This window comes from Biomphalaria glabrata, chromosome 9 (genome assembly GCF_947242115.1).
Source record: "Biomphalaria glabrata chromosome 9, xgBioGlab47.1, whole genome shotgun sequence".
In the NCBI taxonomy this organism is placed as follows: domain Eukaryota; kingdom Metazoa; phylum Mollusca; class Gastropoda; family Planorbidae; genus Biomphalaria; species Biomphalaria glabrata.
Genome location: NC_074719.1, coordinates 37741434 through 37759398, shown reverse-complemented (window position 1 = coordinate 37759398; position 17965 = coordinate 37741434). Strand labels below are relative to the sequence as shown.

The following is a 17965-nucleotide window of genomic DNA, read 5'->3' as shown; positions in this document are numbered from 1 at the left end:
CTTTATCCGAGAATGGGAAGTGGGAGAAAAAACGTGTACACGATTCCACCTAGACAGACAGAGTTGATATAAGCTTTGTAAAAATCGACAGACAACTGTCAACATGTAAAAAAAATAAAGGTTCCACTTAAGGCTTTGTTTATCTAATGCTCTATTTCAGTAGTTTAAATGTCAAGAAGTATAACTATGAGTTAGAGTCACAACTCTACGGTACACTGTTTGTCTAAAGTACACGTGTAGAGAGTCATGGAGGGCTGTGTCGCGATAACCATTCACTTATCTTATCAACGACGACACAGTTCAACGGTCGATTGTCAGTAGTGCCACTCTGTGCTGATAGGTGGTGACACAGCCTGAATGTTGCGCTCGCTTGTGTAATCGCCTCGCCTACATATTAAACAAAAAAAATAAAAAACACCAGAAAAGCCAACTTTTTATTTTTAGTCAGCGGAAACAGATATCGATCTCATTCTCAGTTCTTAACTTCAAGAGTTGGCTTGAATAAACATTTTATTTGTATTGAAAACAAATTTTATCCTGGTATTGTGGTCCGCTCTCTGGACTGTCGTTCGGTGGTCTCTAACCCCGCCCACTGCCATCCCACCCTCCCAATCTGAAGGAAAATTTGAAACTTGTAAAAATAGAACAGAAACATTTTAATAACATTTTGTTACTTTTATGATTGTAATTATATTGTCTTACGCTTACATATTATCGAATTTTATTTCCAGATAGAAAGTGAGCTGTCAGACTTTTTTAAAAATAGGAATTCAAAGATTTTCAAACTTATTTTAAAATTAATAAACTTAGAACAAATATGTCGAATTTTTTTTTTCACTATTCTATTAGAGGTGTCATGGTCCTTTCTAGATGCCAACATTTTAAAATAAACAATAAATTTAATGTCACTTATAATTCATGACTATAAGCGCAGTCTAACATTTCATGTCTTATTTCTGAGCAATTATCAAACTTGTTTCATTATTTAAATACCGCTTTTTAAATGGTAATGGCTACATGTCTTTGTATATAAAACGTTTCGCATGTAACTATTTATAGACGCCAGTCATAGCACGTGATCATAGTCGATAACAAACGTTGATTGACCCCGCGAAAGTAGATCTTAGCGGCATGGTAATATTGGGGCCTAGTCACAGTGAGATTTCGTACTTTGGTCGCGTTTTATTATCCTGTCTTAGTACCTACAGTTTTTGGTGAACTCTATAAAACGCAGTGGCTTGCTCGTGTGTTGTGGTCTGTTGTGCAATCTGTATTTCTAAGTCTGTTGTTTATTTTGTTTCTTGAGGATAGAAAAAGGTTCGCTTTAAAAAAATGAGAACAAAGAAAATGAACAAATTAACCGCGTTCTTTACATTGTTATTTCTGTTCACGTCATTCGCCATTACAGTAGCAGACGACACAACTGGATCGCCCGATCCAAAAACATTTCTTGGCGCTTTAGAAAACATCAACGACGTCATAAGGCGCCAAAATGATCCTGCGTTTCAGGAAACTTTGAAAAATTTTGAAACTCTTCTGTCAGGCAAGGATATTCTTGGTCAAACGGGAATTCTCGGAAACGCTGTTTTTGCTGCCCCTTCATCTGGGTCTATGTATAGTGCAATTAAGAACTCAAATAATATTCAAAATGGTGTCGAAAATCAAGTAGACACATTCGGAGAAAGCACGTGGAGTCTGGCAGATGTAGCCGACAAGAAAGATGGCAGTCTAAATCTTAGACGAAAATTTGGGAAAGTAAACTCAGCGAATTGTGTAGCAGACATACAACGCTTGGTCACTAATGTGACTCAGAACCAGTGGACATTACCTTGTGAGTTAACCTATTGACCCAATAAGAATTTTAGAGTTACGCATTTGTATTTTTAAAGTAGGTTCATTGAGGCTTTAGTGAGGTTTTGTATTGTTAGTTCAGTTATCTTATTTTATCTAATACATTACCTGTGCTACTGCAAGAGAGAAGATAATTGCGTCCTTAGTATCCATATGTTAATCTACTCATGCATGTTAATTAGAGACCCTGCTAAGTTGTTGGTTTTCTTGGTTGATTCGGGCAAACTAATGACGCTTAAAGAGCACTTGAATAAATTTATTTTGAATTTTTCCCAGCATACGGAAAACGAAATATGCTTTATTTTTGTGTAGATTTAGCAAAGTTAAGTTTTAATACAGTGGCGTACCTAAGGGGGGGGGAGGGGGGCCCAAATGGGTGTCCGAAATTTATTTGTAAATACATAAATTCATATATTTGATTGACAAATAGTGTCAACGGGTGTCTTTTTTTGTTTCAACATTTATGTATTAAATTTATAACAAAGACTAAACCTAGATCTAGGTCTATCAGTACGTTGACTTTGTTGACATTTTAAAAATATTTTTTCCCCACCGAGATCAAAGGTTTTTTTTTTAAATTAGTTTTACATTTTAAATTTTGTTGCCACGAATAAAATTGCATGATATACAGCGAATTCCAGTTATCTTGTCACCTTTACTAATAATAGATCTAAATGGCGGGTATTTTATGGCTACACTAATTAACCTTGAAGCAAAATTTACAGAATCGAGTATAACAGATCGAAAAGTTATTCTTAATAATGCTAGAATAGTCCATTATTCGGGTTTGGCGTCTATAATTTCAGAATTAAACTTTACACTCGAGTTATTACCCCTCTATTCATCTTTCCTCAATCCAATGGAAACTCTCTTTTTATTTCCATCTAATCCTTTTGCTTTCGCACGAAACATAAACAACAAACAATGACGTAATATCATATAATATTAGCACAGAATCTTCTTCATGCAGTGAAAAATTAAGAATTTTTTGCCTATCTGGAATTCTGGTCAAAGCTCCTGCGCCCAATTAATATAGTTCAGAAGAAACTACAAAAGTCTGGACTGCATATACGGGAAGCTACTGAAGAAATTAGTACCCTTTCATGCTTTCTGCAAAATGATGAGAAACTGACAAAAACCCAATCCATCGAAAAAGAAAAAGAAGGTAGTGAATACTATGGATTCCCTGTAATCAAAACAACCAGAAGAAAGAAAAGACTTGATGGGAAGTTGAGTTCTAATGTAGGACTGTCAATAGAACTGCAATTCAAACGTGTTGAGACATAAGTGCTGGACAGATTTCATATTGAGATGAAGGGCAGATTCCAAAGGCTGGAAAGAAAATGGATAGCTTTGGGTTTCTTCTTGAACCAAGACACCTGTTAGATGAAGACACGCTTATGACAAACTTGCTACTTTTCCTGTTTGTATGATGAAATAAAAGGCAAATCGTTTTTTTCAATGATGTCATTGATGCACGAGCACTTTTAATCAACAAACCAGTAATACAATCACCAATAGACATATTGAGGAAACAGGCTTCATATGGTAATTACGTGTGCTCAAACCTTGCAACCTCCTCCAAATACCGCTAACTCAGGCCACTTCCATTACGTCATGTGAGAGATCATTCTCAAAGCTCAAGTTCATCAAAAACTATGTCAGGAGCACAATGACACAAGAAAGGCTTATCATGGTTTTAATGTCAGTGAAGTTACAAATACTAGAAAGTATCGATGTAGTTGATGTTATAGATGTCTTTGCTGCACAGAATGCACGACGTGAAGCGATATCAATTGAGATTTGTCACTTGTGCATTATTTAACTAATAAACAACGGTATTATTCATTAAAAGTCTTAATAATTATTTTTTGCCAAGTTTCCTGATATACTGAAAAAATTTGATTTTGGGCTTATATATTTTTGAGTACATTATCTCATGTCATTTGTCGAATATCAAAATACAAGGGGCCCCCAAAGAGGTCAATCCCATCGTGCCCCCAAATCCCTAGTTACGCCCCTGTTTTAATAATTCAGTTGTACTTTCGATGGTAATAATTCAGTGAAGATTTAGGAAGTTATAATTTTAATTATTCAGTTAGGTTTAGGTTAGATTTAGCAAGATTAAATCTATTACATTAATTATTATTAATTATCTCTTACTTTTATATTATTTTATTCACAGTTCAAATAGTGTAAACTTCTCGTGTCTATGAAACGATATAATATAAACAACGCAGTTTGTAAGAAGATGATAGCTACGAAACTATCAGCAGTTTGATAAGTAATCTTGGTTTTTTAAGCCTTGCTTTCCGTCAGTTAAATTTGATACATTTCTTTCTGTTCTTCAGTCTTAGACGCCTGGGGCAAGCCTGGACCGTCCATTCTCCAAGGTCGACTTAACTTTGTCGGGAACTACAGGCAGTGTAGGAATGCAAAGGCGCCACCCCAGCCTGGCGTTGGGGGCACAGGTTTTACCGGGAATTACTGCGTTTTGAGCCTCGCTGCAAAGGTGAGAGGTTGATTTGTAGATATGAATCTTTAAATCTAATCTTTTTTTTTTTTTTTATAATTATTAGGACAATTTTGTTGCTATATATATCCATCGCACTTCAAAACAAGATCAATTGTAATTGTTCAATTCTTAAGTGGAGACTCGTGGACATTGATGGTTAAGACTTAAAACAATGCTTTTTTATTATTAGTAAACAAAATAACAATGCCAAAAACACATAAGACAAAACCGTAAAATAACTTCAATATTTATATTGTCAATTTATAAACTTCATTTTTAAAAAAAAATGTTTGTAGCTCAATAACTCTGATAAAAAAAACAGGCCAAAGATAACATGTCTGCGAAAAAAACAAACATCTTTTAACCTTTCTAATTGTATAATTTAATGTTAGCATTTAGTACTTCCTGTATATTGTGTTTAACGTGTCTCTATTTTGTGTCTTCATTAATCTTCCTAATCATGGAGCTAAGACCTGACTTAAAGAACTTCAATGTTATCCATTCATTATGATCAGCTCTCAGCTCAGAGCTATAGTTCAAACTTATGCCAGTGATAACATTCCTCAGAATACTCAGAAGCTGGTAGAACGAGAATCAATGCAGAGGCGGCATTTGAGAGTTGGAGAGACTTTGTTTCTGACGTTTTTGAGACGTTATAGTGACGTCTTAGTGTCTTATATACGTGAAACTCTACAGTAGACACTTACCCAGGAGACAACAATCTTAACCCTCGGGGGATTAACGAAACAAAAATGATATGAACTAAGGTTGGTAGAGGTGGTTGTACAGATGGTTGGAGAGATGGTTGTAGAGGTGGTTGTAGAGGTGGTTGCAGAGGTGGTTGCAGAGGTGGTTGTAGGAGTGGTTGTAGAGGTGGTTGGAGAGATGGTTGTAGAGATGGTTGCAGAGGTGGTTGGTAGAGATGGTTGGTAGAGATGGTTGGTAGAGGTGGTTGTACAGATGGTTGGAGAGATGGTTGTAGAGGTGGTTGTAGAGGTGGTTGCAGAGGTGGTTGGAGAGGTGGTTGCAGAGGTGGTTGCAGAGGTGGTTGTAGGAGTGGTTGGAGAGGTGGTTGGAGAGATGGTTGTAGAGATGGTTGAAGAGATGGTTGCAGAGGTGGTTGTAGGAGTGGTTGTAGAGGTGGTTGGAGAGATGGTTGTAGAGGTGGTTGTAGAGGTGGTTGGAGAGATGGTTGTAGAGGTGGTTGTAGAGGTGGTTGTAGAGGTGGTTGCAGAGGTGGTTGTAGGAGTGGTTGTAGAGGTGGTTGGAGAGATGGTTGTAGAGATGGTTGAAGAGGTGGTTGTAGGAGTGGTTGTAGAGGAGGTTGGAGAGATGGTTGTAGAGATGGTTGAAGAGATGGTTGCAGAGGTGGTTGTAGAAGTGGTTGTAGAGGTGGTTGGAGAGATGGTTGTACATATGGTTGTAGAGATGGTTGTAGAGATGGTTGTAGAGATGGTTGTAGAGATGGTTGTAGAGGTGGTTGTACAGATGGTTGTAGAGGTGGTTGGAGAGGTGGTTGGAGAGGTGGTTGGAGAGGTGGTTGGAGAGGTGGTTGTACAGATGGTTGTAGAGGTGGTTGTACAGATGGTTGTAGAGGTGGTTGTACAGATGGTTGTAGAGGTGGTTGTACAGATGGTTGTAGAGGTGGTTGTAGAGATGGTTGTAGAGGTGGTTGTACAGATGGTTGTAGAGATGGTTGTAGAGATGGTTGTAGAGGTGGTTGTACAGATGGTTGTAGAGGTGGTTGTACAGATGGTTGGAGAGGTGGTTGTACAGATGGTTGTAGAGATGGTTGTAGAGATGGTTGTAGAGATGGTTGTAGAGATGGTTGTAGAGGTGGTTGGAGAGGTGGTTGTACAGATGGTTGGAGAGGTGGTTGTACAGATGGTTGTAGAGATGGTTGTAGAGATGGTTGTAGAGATGGTTGTAGAGATGGTTGTAGAGGTGGTTGGAGAGGTGGTTGGAGAGGTGGTTGGAGAGGTGGTTGGAGAGGTGGTTGTACAGATGGTTGTAGAGGTGGTTGTACAGATGGTTGTAGAGGTGGTTGGAGAGGTGGTTGGAGAGGTGGTTGGAGAGGTGGTTGGAGAGATGGTTGCAGAGGTGGTTGGAGAGGTGGTTGGAGAAGTGGTTGTAGAGGTGGTTGTACAGATGGTTGTAGAGGTGGTTGTACAGATGGTTGTAGAGGTGGTTGTACAGATGGTTGTAGAGGTGGTTGTACAGATGGTTGTAGAGGTGGTTGTACAGATGGTTGTAGAGGTGGTTGTACAGATGGTTGTAGAGGTGGTTGTACACATGGTTGTAGAGGTGGTTGGAGAGGTGGTTGGAGAGGTGGTTGGAGAGGTGGTTGGAGAGGTGGTTGGAGAGATGGTTGCAGAGGTGGTTGGAGAGGTGGTTGGAGAAGTGGTTGTAGAGGTGGTTGTACAGATGGTTGTAGAGGTGGTTGGAGAGGTGGTTGTAGAGGTGGTTGTAGAGGTGGTTGTAGAGGTGGTTGTAGAGATGGTTGTAGAGATGGTTGTAGAGATGGTTGTAGAGATGGTTGTAGAGGTGGTTGTAGAGATGGTTGTAGAGATGGTTGTAGAGATGGTTGTAGAGATGGTTGTAGAGGTGGTTGTAGAGATGGTTGTAGAGATGGTTGTAGAGATGGTTGTAGAGATGGTTGTAGAGGTGGTTGTAGAGATGGTTGTAGAGGTGGTTTGAGAGATGGTTGTAGAGATGGTTGTAGAGGTGGTTGTAGAGATGGTTGTAGAGATGGTTGTAGAGATGGTTGTAGAGGTGGTTGTAGAGATGGTTGTAGAGGTGGTTGTAGAGATGGTTGTAGAGGTGGTTGTAGAGATGGTTGTAGAGGTGGTTGTAGAGATGGTTGTAGAGGTGGTTTGAGAGATGGTTGCAGAGGTGGTTGTAGAGGTGGTTGTAGAGGTGGTTGTAGAGGTGGTTGGAGAGGTGGTTGGAGAGGTGGTTGGAGAGATGGTTGTAGAGGTGGTTGGAGAGATGGTTGGAGAGAGGGTTGGAGAGATTGTTCGAAAGGTGGTTGTAGAGGTTGTTGTACAGATGGTTGTACAGGTGGTTGGAGAGGTGGTTGGACAGGTGGTTGGAGAGATGGTTGGAGAGGTTTTTGTACAGATGGTTGGAGAGGTGGTTGTAGAGGTGGTTGTACAGGTGGTTGTACAGATGGTTGGAGAGATGGTTGTAGAGGTGGTTGTACTGATGGTTGTACAGGTGGTTGGAGAGGTGGTTGTACAGATGGTTGGAGAGGTGGTCGTACAGATGGTTGTAGAGGTGGTTGTAGAGGTGGTTGGTAGAGATGGTTGTAGAGGTGGTTGAAGAGATGGTTGTAGAGGTGGTTGGAGAGATGGTTGTAGAAGTGGTTGTAGAGGTGGTTGTACAGATGGTTGGAGAGATGGTTGTAGAGGTGGTTGTACTGATGGTTGTACAGGTGGTTGGAGAGATGGTTGTAGAGGTGGTTGAAGAGATGGTTGTACAGGTGGTTGTAGAGGTGGTTGTAGAGGTGGTTGGAGAGATGGTTGTAGAGGTGGTTGTAGAGGTGGTTGTACAGATGGTTGGAGAGATGGTTGTACAGGTGGTTGTACTGATGGTTGTACAGGTGGTTGGAGAGATGGTTGTAGAGGTGGTTGAAGAGATGGTTGTACAGATGGTTGGAGAGATGGTTGTAGAGGTGGTTGTAGAGGTGGTTGTACTGATGGTTGTACAGGTGGTTGTAGAGGTGGTTGTACAGATGGTTGGAGAGATGGTTGTAGAGGTGGTTGTAGAGGTGGTTTTAGAGGTGGTTGTAGAGGTGGTTGTACAGATGGTTGTAGAGGTGGTTGTAGAGGTGGTTGTACAGATGGTTGGAGAGATGGTTGTACAGGTGGTTGTAGAGGTGGTTGTACAGATGGTTGTAGAGGTGGTTGTAGAGGTGGTTGTACAGATGTTTGGAGAGATGGTTGTACAGGTGGTTGTAGAGGTGGTTGTACTGATGGTTGTACAGGTGGTTGTAGAGGTGGTTGTACAGATGGTTGGAGAGATGGTTGTAGAGGTGGTTGTACTGATGGTTGTACAGGTGGTTGGAGAGGTGGTTGTACAGATGGTTGTAGAGATGGTTGTAGAGGTGGTTGAAGAGATGGTTGTAGAGGTGGTTAAAGAGATGGTTGTAGAGGTGGTTGGAGAGATGGTTGGAGAGAGGGTTGTAGAGATGGTTGTAGAGATGGTTGTAGAGGCGGTTGAAGAGGCGGAAGCTTTTCTAGGAAAGTGCATAGTTCTAAAAGAAGATCATCTAGAGATTGAAGAATAAATAAAATTCATTTGAAGAAAAACAATCAAAATGTAAAAAAAAAAACTTTTACAACTAAAGCTCTCAATTATGTAGAATGTATTTCCCTTTTTTTTATATGAAACAAAATAATTAAATACAATTATTTAATTGATTGATTGATTACTTTAATTTTTAAATTGAATCTCGTTTTGTTATGTACAGTAAATAATTATGAAAAGTTTCATTTTGATCCGAGAAAGGGCGTGGGGTAAATAACGTGTACTAAATTTCATATATTTAGCAATAACTCTTAATATTGAAGGCTTTATTTCCCTTGTTGGTTATCAAACAAAATAATAAATCACCAGTAATTAATTAACTATCTGGTTAATTTTTTTATTCATTCGTGTTTTGTTAGGTACAATAAATAATTGTGTAAAAGTTTCGACCTGATTCGAGAATGAAAAGTGGGAGGAATAACGTGTACATAATTTGTACCAGACAGACAGAGAGAGAGTGAGAGAGAGAGAGAGAGAGAGAGGGAGTGAGAGAGAGAGAGGGAGTGAGAGAGTGAGAGAGAGAGTGAGAGAGAGACCGGGACAGAGAGAGAGAGAAATACAGGGATGGAGGCAGAGAGAAAAAGAGAGAGTGAGAGAGAGAAAGAGAGATAGAGAAGGGGAGAGAAAGAAAGAGAGACTATAACGAAGATATTCACTTTTTGGACAGAACGCTTCAGGTTCATCTCCACTCGCCGCTTTAACAGGAAATGCTGCTGTACAAATCGGTTCCTGTGTTCCAGATTCATGTTCCCAGGATGAGCTCTCATTACTAGTGAATCTAGGTAAGACGCACAAGTGAAGTTTTGTCCACGGGGACCCATCTTTTAAACTTAAATACAATTTAACGTGTCATTAATTTGTCTCAATGTTATGATTAAGTTAAGTAGCTGATTTTACCATCAATGGATCAGACGATGCAAAGGCCATCAGTTTCTGTGGCCCAAGGTTAACGAGGGCATCATGTGGCCAGCACAACGACCGACCGACTTCACTTTTTCCACGCAAATGTCAGCTACCCATTAGAGCCAGGTTGGCGCCTTAAATCGCGAAACTAAAAAATCCCAGTCTTCACTAGGATTCGAACCCGCGACCTCTCTGTTCAGAAGCCACCGCGCCTAGTTTTTTTTTTTATTAACATTGTAAATAATTACGAGGCCAAAGATGTTGAGGAAACTTGACACGATTCCTCTTCAATTAAAATTGTTCATTTGCCGACTCTAAGTGACGCATGTTTCCCATTATAGGAACAATTTAACGAAGAATGATGGAGTTGATTCATTCATTCAGACTTAGTCGTATTTAAAACCAAAGACTTTATGGCGAGAGAGTGACGATTTTTTCTAGGCTGTGTTCCACTGCTTTACTTACATCAACCAACATGTCTGTTCCTTGATAAATACGTATTGTCGTATTGTATACGTGTGTTCAACCGAGACCAATCGTTTCAGAAGGCCTAAACACTGACCTGCAACGTCACAACCTGTGGGCGCTTTAAACAAATAGCTCGTTGCCTCGTCGTACAGACCAGTGACCTAGCAACGAGCTATTTGTTTAAACTGCCCACAGGTTGTGACGTTGCAGGTCAGTGTTCAGGCCTTCTATAACAATTGGTCTCTGCCTAATACCTGACAAAAAGGAAGTAGATTTGATAAGGATGTACTTAATGGAACCGCTACAACTGTGTTTATTTACAAATAGGGGGGGGGATCGTCATTGTCAATCAAATCATTCGTGTACTATAAAAATAGGCCAAGTCATTTCCTTATTTCTACATTGTAGATATTGCTACTTCTAACACCGAAACCCTACTTGTTATTCTTTTTTATGCGCTCCTAAGTGTCTGAGATGTCATAATTCTTTGCGTCACGTGACTATTTTAACGTCACTAGCCGAAGTACACAATCCTATATTTAAATTACTCTACTCTATTTGTCAACAATAGAAAAATTTGATAGATTAGATAGACTAGATAGATTAGATAGATATATTAGATTAAATTAGATTAGATAGATTATATAGATTAGATTGGTAGATTAGATAGATTATATAGATTAGATTGATAGATTAGATAGATAGATAGATAGATAGATAGATAGAGAGAGAGAGAGAGAGAGAGAGAGAGAGAGAGAGAGAGAGAGAGAGAGAGAGAGAGAGAGAGATAGATAGATAGATAGATAGATAGATAGATAGATAGATAGATAGATAGATAGATAGATAGATAGATAGATCACTTCTATACATTTCTATTGAAGGTTTGACGATGTTGAACATGTCTGAAACATTTGTTGCCATGCCCACGGAATGCCGAACGGATGAAAGAGAATTTACTTCCGCAACCGTCGCCGCCATGTAAGTTTTATGGTAACCAGAGGATGTAAAATTTTACAAGTTTTGAATGGTTCAACTCAACCAATGGGCATTAAAAAGTACTGGCCGAATTATTATTAAGAAATGAGTACTGAGTCTCAGGAACTCAAAGGAAACTTATTTTGGCTTAAATGTAGATACTAATTATATAGCAAAATATGATTTTAAAAAATAAACTGAAACTAAATTGATAGAAATTGATTTTTAATTACTAAAACGAAATTTGTTTTTAATTTCCGTTAGGGTCATTTTCGTTTCTGTTCTCGTTATCAACTTAACTACTTTCACTCTTAGAAATGTGCTTTGGTATTTAACAAATATTTATAATGATTCAGTTTTACATTCTATAATAAAGGGAAATTCCTTTGGTTTAGAATGTCTGACTAACGCTAACCGCATCTCTGAATTACCTTTGTCCTTTAGTGTCATCCTGTCACTCATTCTGGTCTTAATGATTTGCGGGACTCTGTTTGACCTTTTGGTGATTCAGCGGCCAAAGTGGAACACGCGGCGCCAAGGCGTAGACAGTCCCGACTATGATGCTGGCAGAGGTATCCAGCCTCGCAGCAGCTACCATCCAATACTTGACGAGGAGACGACAACAGGGGGCCCCACATCAGGTCAAGAGCAGACGCCAATGAATGCTGAGGTCAGAAACGGCTCCGGTCCTGTTTTCCTGAACGAGAAGCAACCTTTGCTGGGGAAAACTCAAACCAAGTCTGGTGCTTGCTCTGGTAATTGTGTTGATATATGTATTACTACGCTCCCTTGTCTATGTCAGTAACGTCCCTTGGCAGCGTAATTAACATCGTTCCTTAGACTTATATATATACTATATCTAGACTGGACTGGACTTTTTAACACTACAAAAAATGTCGTGAACATTTTTTAGAAAGTTAGATCAAGGCGTTGTTTTGTAAAGTAGTTTTAACTGAAGTAAAGGCTATTCTTTTCAACCCTAATCTATGTAACATATAATTTAGTTTTTAGATCTAGATCTAGTAACTGGACATCAAAAATAAGAGTACTCTCGTCTCATAATTATTATTTTGCAATTTTTAGACACATAATCTTCTTTATCAAAAGACTGAATGCAACACTAAATTGTGATTTTTTTTTTTTTTTTTTTTTTTTTTTTTGATAATTAATTACTAGATCTAGATCTAAAAAATAAATATATATGTTACATAGGTTAGGGTTGAAAACACAACAACCTTACTTCTTTGAACTACTTTACAAAACAACGCCTTGATCCAACTTTCTACAAACTGTTCACGATCGATCAGTCGCGGATAAGAATTGATTTCCGGTTTCCAGTCTAGTAGTAGATATAAGTCTATTCATCGTTCATTAAAATAACTCTTCCCACTTTCAAAACAAAACAAATTTCGTGTGAGTTATTGTTCCTATTACTCCAAAAACATCAGATGTAGGATTTTTTTTTCTTTGATTTTTTGTTTCTTTTAGTCTTTGATTTTCTTTTTCTTATGTTTTGCAAAGGATGCGTCGCAAGCTATAGAGCAGTGGATCTGTTGCGAGATGTGAGGCTCAATTAAGTTTCAGAAGTTCTTCTCCTAATGCTTCTCTATCTCCAGTTCTGACTCACATCCACCAATACTATATGTTGAGTCTCTGTCGTAGCTGGCAAACGGGTTGTCATAAACATAGACTAATTATTGGTTTCTTAGTAAGGTTGGTCTTCGCGTGCGGCACAGTTATTGGGTCCTGTCGAACTGTTAACACTCAGGAAAAGGGGCGCTAAAACAGAAAGCTTTGGTCAGGAGGTGGCTTGTTAATTAAACTTGGTAGGCTTTTGTTACTAGTTGTTACTAGTTGTTACAAAAGTCTTGTCTGTGTTTACTTTCGTTACACCTCAAATCCTGGTCTTGTTTTTAATAGTCACGTGATTGTCGCTTAGCCAAAACTGTATCCTTTTGACGAAACAAATAACTTTTCGCGCCGAATTCCTTATCGTGTCCTAGCACTTTCTACTTCCGCTGCATTGCGACAAAACCTTAACACGGGAAAGGATTTGGGAGAAAGCCCTGGAGGAAATAATCAGGAGCTGGGACTCTGAGCCAGCTTGGTGGACACTGCGAGACAATCTGGCAGATCCAGCTACACTGCTGACCCTTTGTAGCCTAAAGGAGATTTCCAATTATATTTAGTTTAAAATCCTTCCCTATCCTTATATTCTCTTCATATTTTTTAAATGTAATTCTATAGGTTCCATTTCTTCATATTGCTTTCTCTTCTTTGTCTCTTTTATTCTGTTGTATTATTTAAAGAACGTAACTGGACCTTAACATTGCAATTGTAAACAGAGAACAGAATACTGTTATTAATTATTTTGAAAATCTTTTTTTTTACGCCATGTAACTGGTTTTCTGTCTTGTCATAAAAAAATTGTTGGACTTGAGTTTCAGTGTTTTATTTTAGATTATAATTCGCACACATAAAACGTTTCTACAAATTTAATCATAGGCAACAAATGTAATATCTACTTTTAAAACAATTTACTTTGCATATTTGTATAGGAATCCTGTCACAGATTTTACTGTCCTTTTCTGTATATACCAACGCTTCTAAAGTATTGAACACATCACAGCCTCCTGGATCTCTGTCAGCCATCAATGGTATCCGCTGCTTGAGTATGTCTTGGGTTGTGCTAGGACATATGTTCGTTTTCGGACTTGCCAATGTGTGTAAGTTAGGTTTTTTTTGTTCTTTGTTTTTACAGAGCTTATATCATCTTACTCTGTCTGTTTGGTAAAAAATTTGTAGATGTTATTTCTCCCACACCCACTCTTGGATCAAGCTGAAACTTTACACATTTATTTATTGTACCTGACAAAACATAATTAAATTTTTTAAAAAGTAACCAATTTATTAATTAATTTTTGGTAATTAATTAGTTAGTTTGGTATCGAATAAGGCGAATGAATGCTACTTTTTGAGAGATGTGGCTGTATATATTGTATTATTCATTTGTATGTGTTTTCTCCCACTTCCCAGTCTTGGTTAGTGCAAAAATTGTGCATCATTATTTATGGTCAATGGCAAGACACCAATCAATCAAATAAATAAGCATTAATTAATCAGCAAGTGGTAATTAATTAATTTTTTATTTAGAAAAAATGAAGCTTATTCCTGTAGTCTTAATATATTTATGTTTGTGATTGGCGGTTCTTCTCCATTATATAAGCTTTTTTTTTATTAAATATTTTTTTTATTTTTCTTGTTTTTTTTTTTTTTTTTTTCATTTTGATAACTCAAACCCTCTTAATCAGAATTCTTTAGGCCAGGAGTGGGCAAATACGACCCGCGGGCCACATGCGGACACCTACAGAAATCATCTGCGCCTATAGTGTATACTCATACAAATTCTAATTTATTAAAAAAATAATATCTGCATAAATTATTGGAGCTGTCTCATTATAAAAAGTTCCAAGTAAACGAAGATTATACTTATTGACTATACTTCAATACGCTCTGTGTAAGACACTATCTCAGATCAGGATTTATTCGATGCTATGAAGAACTGTGTTGAGTGTTGGGTATGCTTGGAACAAAATGACATGTGCGACAAATGATAGAGTTCAATCTTTAATTATAGAGTATTGCAGTCTGTTGTTGTTGTTGTTTTTATATAAGAATATCCCAACCAATTAAGCTCTAAACAGAATAGGTGGCACAAAGCTGCATAAAATATTACTGGGCATTACTCAAAATAATTAAACTTATAAGAGCCAGGGGTGTCTTAACCATACGCAGTTCCGACAAGAACTTAAACTTATTTGAAGCTTCAAAAATTGAATATTTTGATATATCCGCTGCCTTAAAATGGGCCTGACGCGAGACAAGACAAGAATATAAAATCTCAAGGGTTTCAGTGGCCCAAGGCTGACCCTGCAAAATAGCGGCGTATGGTATGCCCTGGGTCGACTAGCTTAAAATATTTTATTGATTAAAGAGTGTAAACCAGATCAAAACGGTTAAAATGCCAACAAAGGGGGATTACTGTTATTAACTTTGATGAGGAAAGTCCCCAATAAATTGCATTGTTTTGTACAAAACTAATCAAATGTTCATAATTTAATAGACATTGTTGAACTATTAGGTTAAGAACGGGAGTCATCAGCATTTTAAAGCACAAGAAAATTAAACATATTCATATGAATAAACTCGAGACCATTCCTTATAGAAGACCTCACCATGGACTTGCGACGTCGTAACCGTGTAAGTCTCATCGCACTAGGGCACCGTGTTGAGAACTCTATTCTCTGATAACACGGACAAGGAAAGCGGCAGTCCTTCTCAAAGCTTCTCTGTCTCCGTACAGAGTCAGCTCCTCATGCAAACCAGCTTTTGTTTCACTCAAATGGCCTTGTTTAGGGTGTAGTGTTGCGCACTCGTAAAGGATGTGGTTAACTGTTTCGATGTCGTCCTGACAATGCCTGCAGCGTGAGTCGAAATTTGGCTTAAATTTAGCAAAATAGGCACCGATTGGACAGTGTCCCGTTCGGTACCTAGCAATTGTCACCTGTTCTTCCCTATTTAGCTGCCACCATTCGTCCGATTTTGAGGGCCCTTTTAAGTTTTGCCAGACTTCCCTTCCCGTTTTACCAGTCTCCCAGCTTTTGTTCCATTTATTTCTTGCCCATTCGTCCACTATCGTACGCGCCTGCTCAAAAGTCTGTGGCTCGTCCACAGGGTCCAGTTTTGTGCCGAGCTTGGCTAATAAGTCAGCCTTCACGTTACCCTCCACATCCACGTGTCCTGGTACGTATTGGAATGTCGTCCGAATTTTGTGTTTTTCTTGGAGGCGTCCCACGCACGCCAGTGTTTTTGCCAGGGGTTCCGGGAGCGTATCTGCAGGGCTTTCAATGGCTTGTAGGCTCGACATAGAGTCTGTAAATAGCACAATAGGACTGGGTTGTGCTGTTTTCTCGTTAAGTCGTTCTTCAATGTACTCTACTGCATTTTGAATTGCAACCATTTCAGCAACGTAATTGCTCCTGCCAGAACACGCACCTAGAATCTCATCGTTTTCAGTCGAGCCAGGGAATCGAACTACCACACCATACCCAGAGGTTTTTTGTCCGAGGTTCTCTCTCGTGGAACCATCTGTGTACACTTTAATGCAATCAGCTGGGTACTGGGCGACAGTTTTCCTGGCAGTGTTTCGTAGGACAGTTTTTGTGCATTTCTTGTTAACTTCTGGGTCAATCAGCGATTTCCTCACCTCTGGGACTCCAGGAGCATTCGCCGGAGAAGAAGCCCCATGCAGAGCGAGAGCTGCTCTGTTCTGGGGTAAATCGACTTCTTTGGACAATTCCCGCACCGAGTGCATGAAAGAGTTCCGCTTCAGCCGATTTCCGCCCTGCCAATTGTCGACCAGACTCCTGACTGGGCAGCCCTCTTCTAGCCGTTTGAATTTTTCGTAAGCAATCATAACGGCTCGCTCCCTTCGTAATCTCAGTGGTGGGAGATTTGTCATGACCTCACATGCCGCAGTTGGCGTTGTACGAAATGCACCACAAATGAGTCTAATTGCTTGGTTCTGCACTGAGTCCAGCCCCGCTAGAGACGTTTGTGAGGCATAGACCTGTGCAAGAGACGAGTACTCCATCCTCGACCTTACCGCTCCAATGTAGAGGGCCCGTAACACGTTCGCTTTGGCCCCCCACTTGGTCGTGGCTAACCGCTTGACTACCTTAAGGCTCTCTGACGCTTGCTCTCGCACTGTTCTCACATGGTCGGATAAACCCATTTTTGGGTCCAGGGTGACTCCCAGGTATTTCGGCTTGGCTTCCATCTTTAATTCGGTACCATTGATTGAGAGAGAAATCTTTTCTTTATAGATATCTTTGCCAAGAGTGAAAAGGGTCCAGACTGTTTTCGCGCAATTAACCTCCATATTCCACAAACGTGTGTAGCAAGAAATCGTGACTAGGTCACGTTGGATTTCCGCAGCTAGAGCGGCTGCAGATCTCCCAGTTTTCCAGATCAGCAAATCGTCCGCAAAAAGTAGTGAGCGACACCCTAGGCGTTTGGTCAAATCGTTGATGAATACCAGAAAAAGTGTGCATGAGAGTGACGAGCCCTGAGGCAACCCCTGCTCAAGTACCTTCTTATTTGACAACTGCTCGCCATAACGTGTCTGAACTAACCTGTTCGTTAGGAAGCTTTTTATCCATCGGTACATATTGGAGTTTACCCCAAGGTCCATCAACTTGAGCAACAAACCTTGTCTCCAGACCCTATCGTACGCCTGTTTGAGATCCAGAAAAACCGCGAGTGTCGACTCACCCTTCTTCTCCCTTCCGCCTCTCTGAAAACCGTCTGCCACCTCTTGCATAAAGACTGTAACCTGGTCCATTGCGCTACGCCGCTGTCTGAAACCACCTTGTTCCTGACAAATCAAATTGTGGGACTCTAGGTACCACGTAAGCCGTCGGTTAATAATTCTCTCCGCAATCTTTCCCACACACGATGTGAGGGAAATTGGTCTGTAACTCTCAGGGCTGTTTGCATTCTTGCCCTTTTTAAGGATAGGAACAATGGTAGCCAATCTCCATGCCTTTGGGAAGTCCCCTTGAGTCCATGTCCGATTTAGTAAGCCGTGAAGTTTTAGGAGGCCAATCGTTCCAAGATTTTTTAGCATCTCAGCGCTGATGCCATCTGGCCCCACTGCCTTGTGTAGTCTCGCCTTTTTTATCGCGAAAGCCACCTCCATCATGGTAAAGGGCTCTGAGAATGTTTCCGTCCCAGCCTTGCTGTCAACCCACTTGCGTTTTTCATTGGCTCTTCTAACACGGTCAAGGGCCATCGACACGGAAGATTTTTTGTGTGCTTTGGAGACTCCAGCAAAGTGTTTGTTCAAAGCCTCCGCTCTCTTCTTGTCAGTAATAACAGGGCCAC

At 39.7% G+C, this 17965-nt stretch overlaps 1 protein-coding gene across 2 annotated transcripts in view; it reads left to right on the top strand.

Annotated features, from left to right (window-relative positions):
• Positions 1 to 1198: 1198 nt before the first annotated feature.
• The window catches only part of LOC106063551 (O-acyltransferase like protein-like), a 31250-nt gene continuing 14483 nt past the window's right edge, over positions 1199 to 17965 (top strand). For both annotated transcript variants that reach the window (XM_056040749.1, XM_056040748.1), the window contains exons 1-6: positions 1199 to 1831; positions 4203 to 4363; positions 9342 to 9456; positions 10927 to 11023; positions 11465 to 11775; positions 13579 to 13746. In XM_056040749.1, coding sequence (XP_055896724.1) covers positions 1333 to 1831; positions 4203 to 4363; positions 9342 to 9456; positions 10927 to 11023; positions 11465 to 11775; positions 13579 to 13746 — 1351 coding nt within the window. In that variant the 5' untranslated portion in view covers positions 1199 to 1332. The remainder of the gene's footprint in view (positions 1832 to 4202; positions 4364 to 9341; positions 9457 to 10926; positions 11024 to 11464; positions 11776 to 13578; positions 13747 to 17965) is intronic.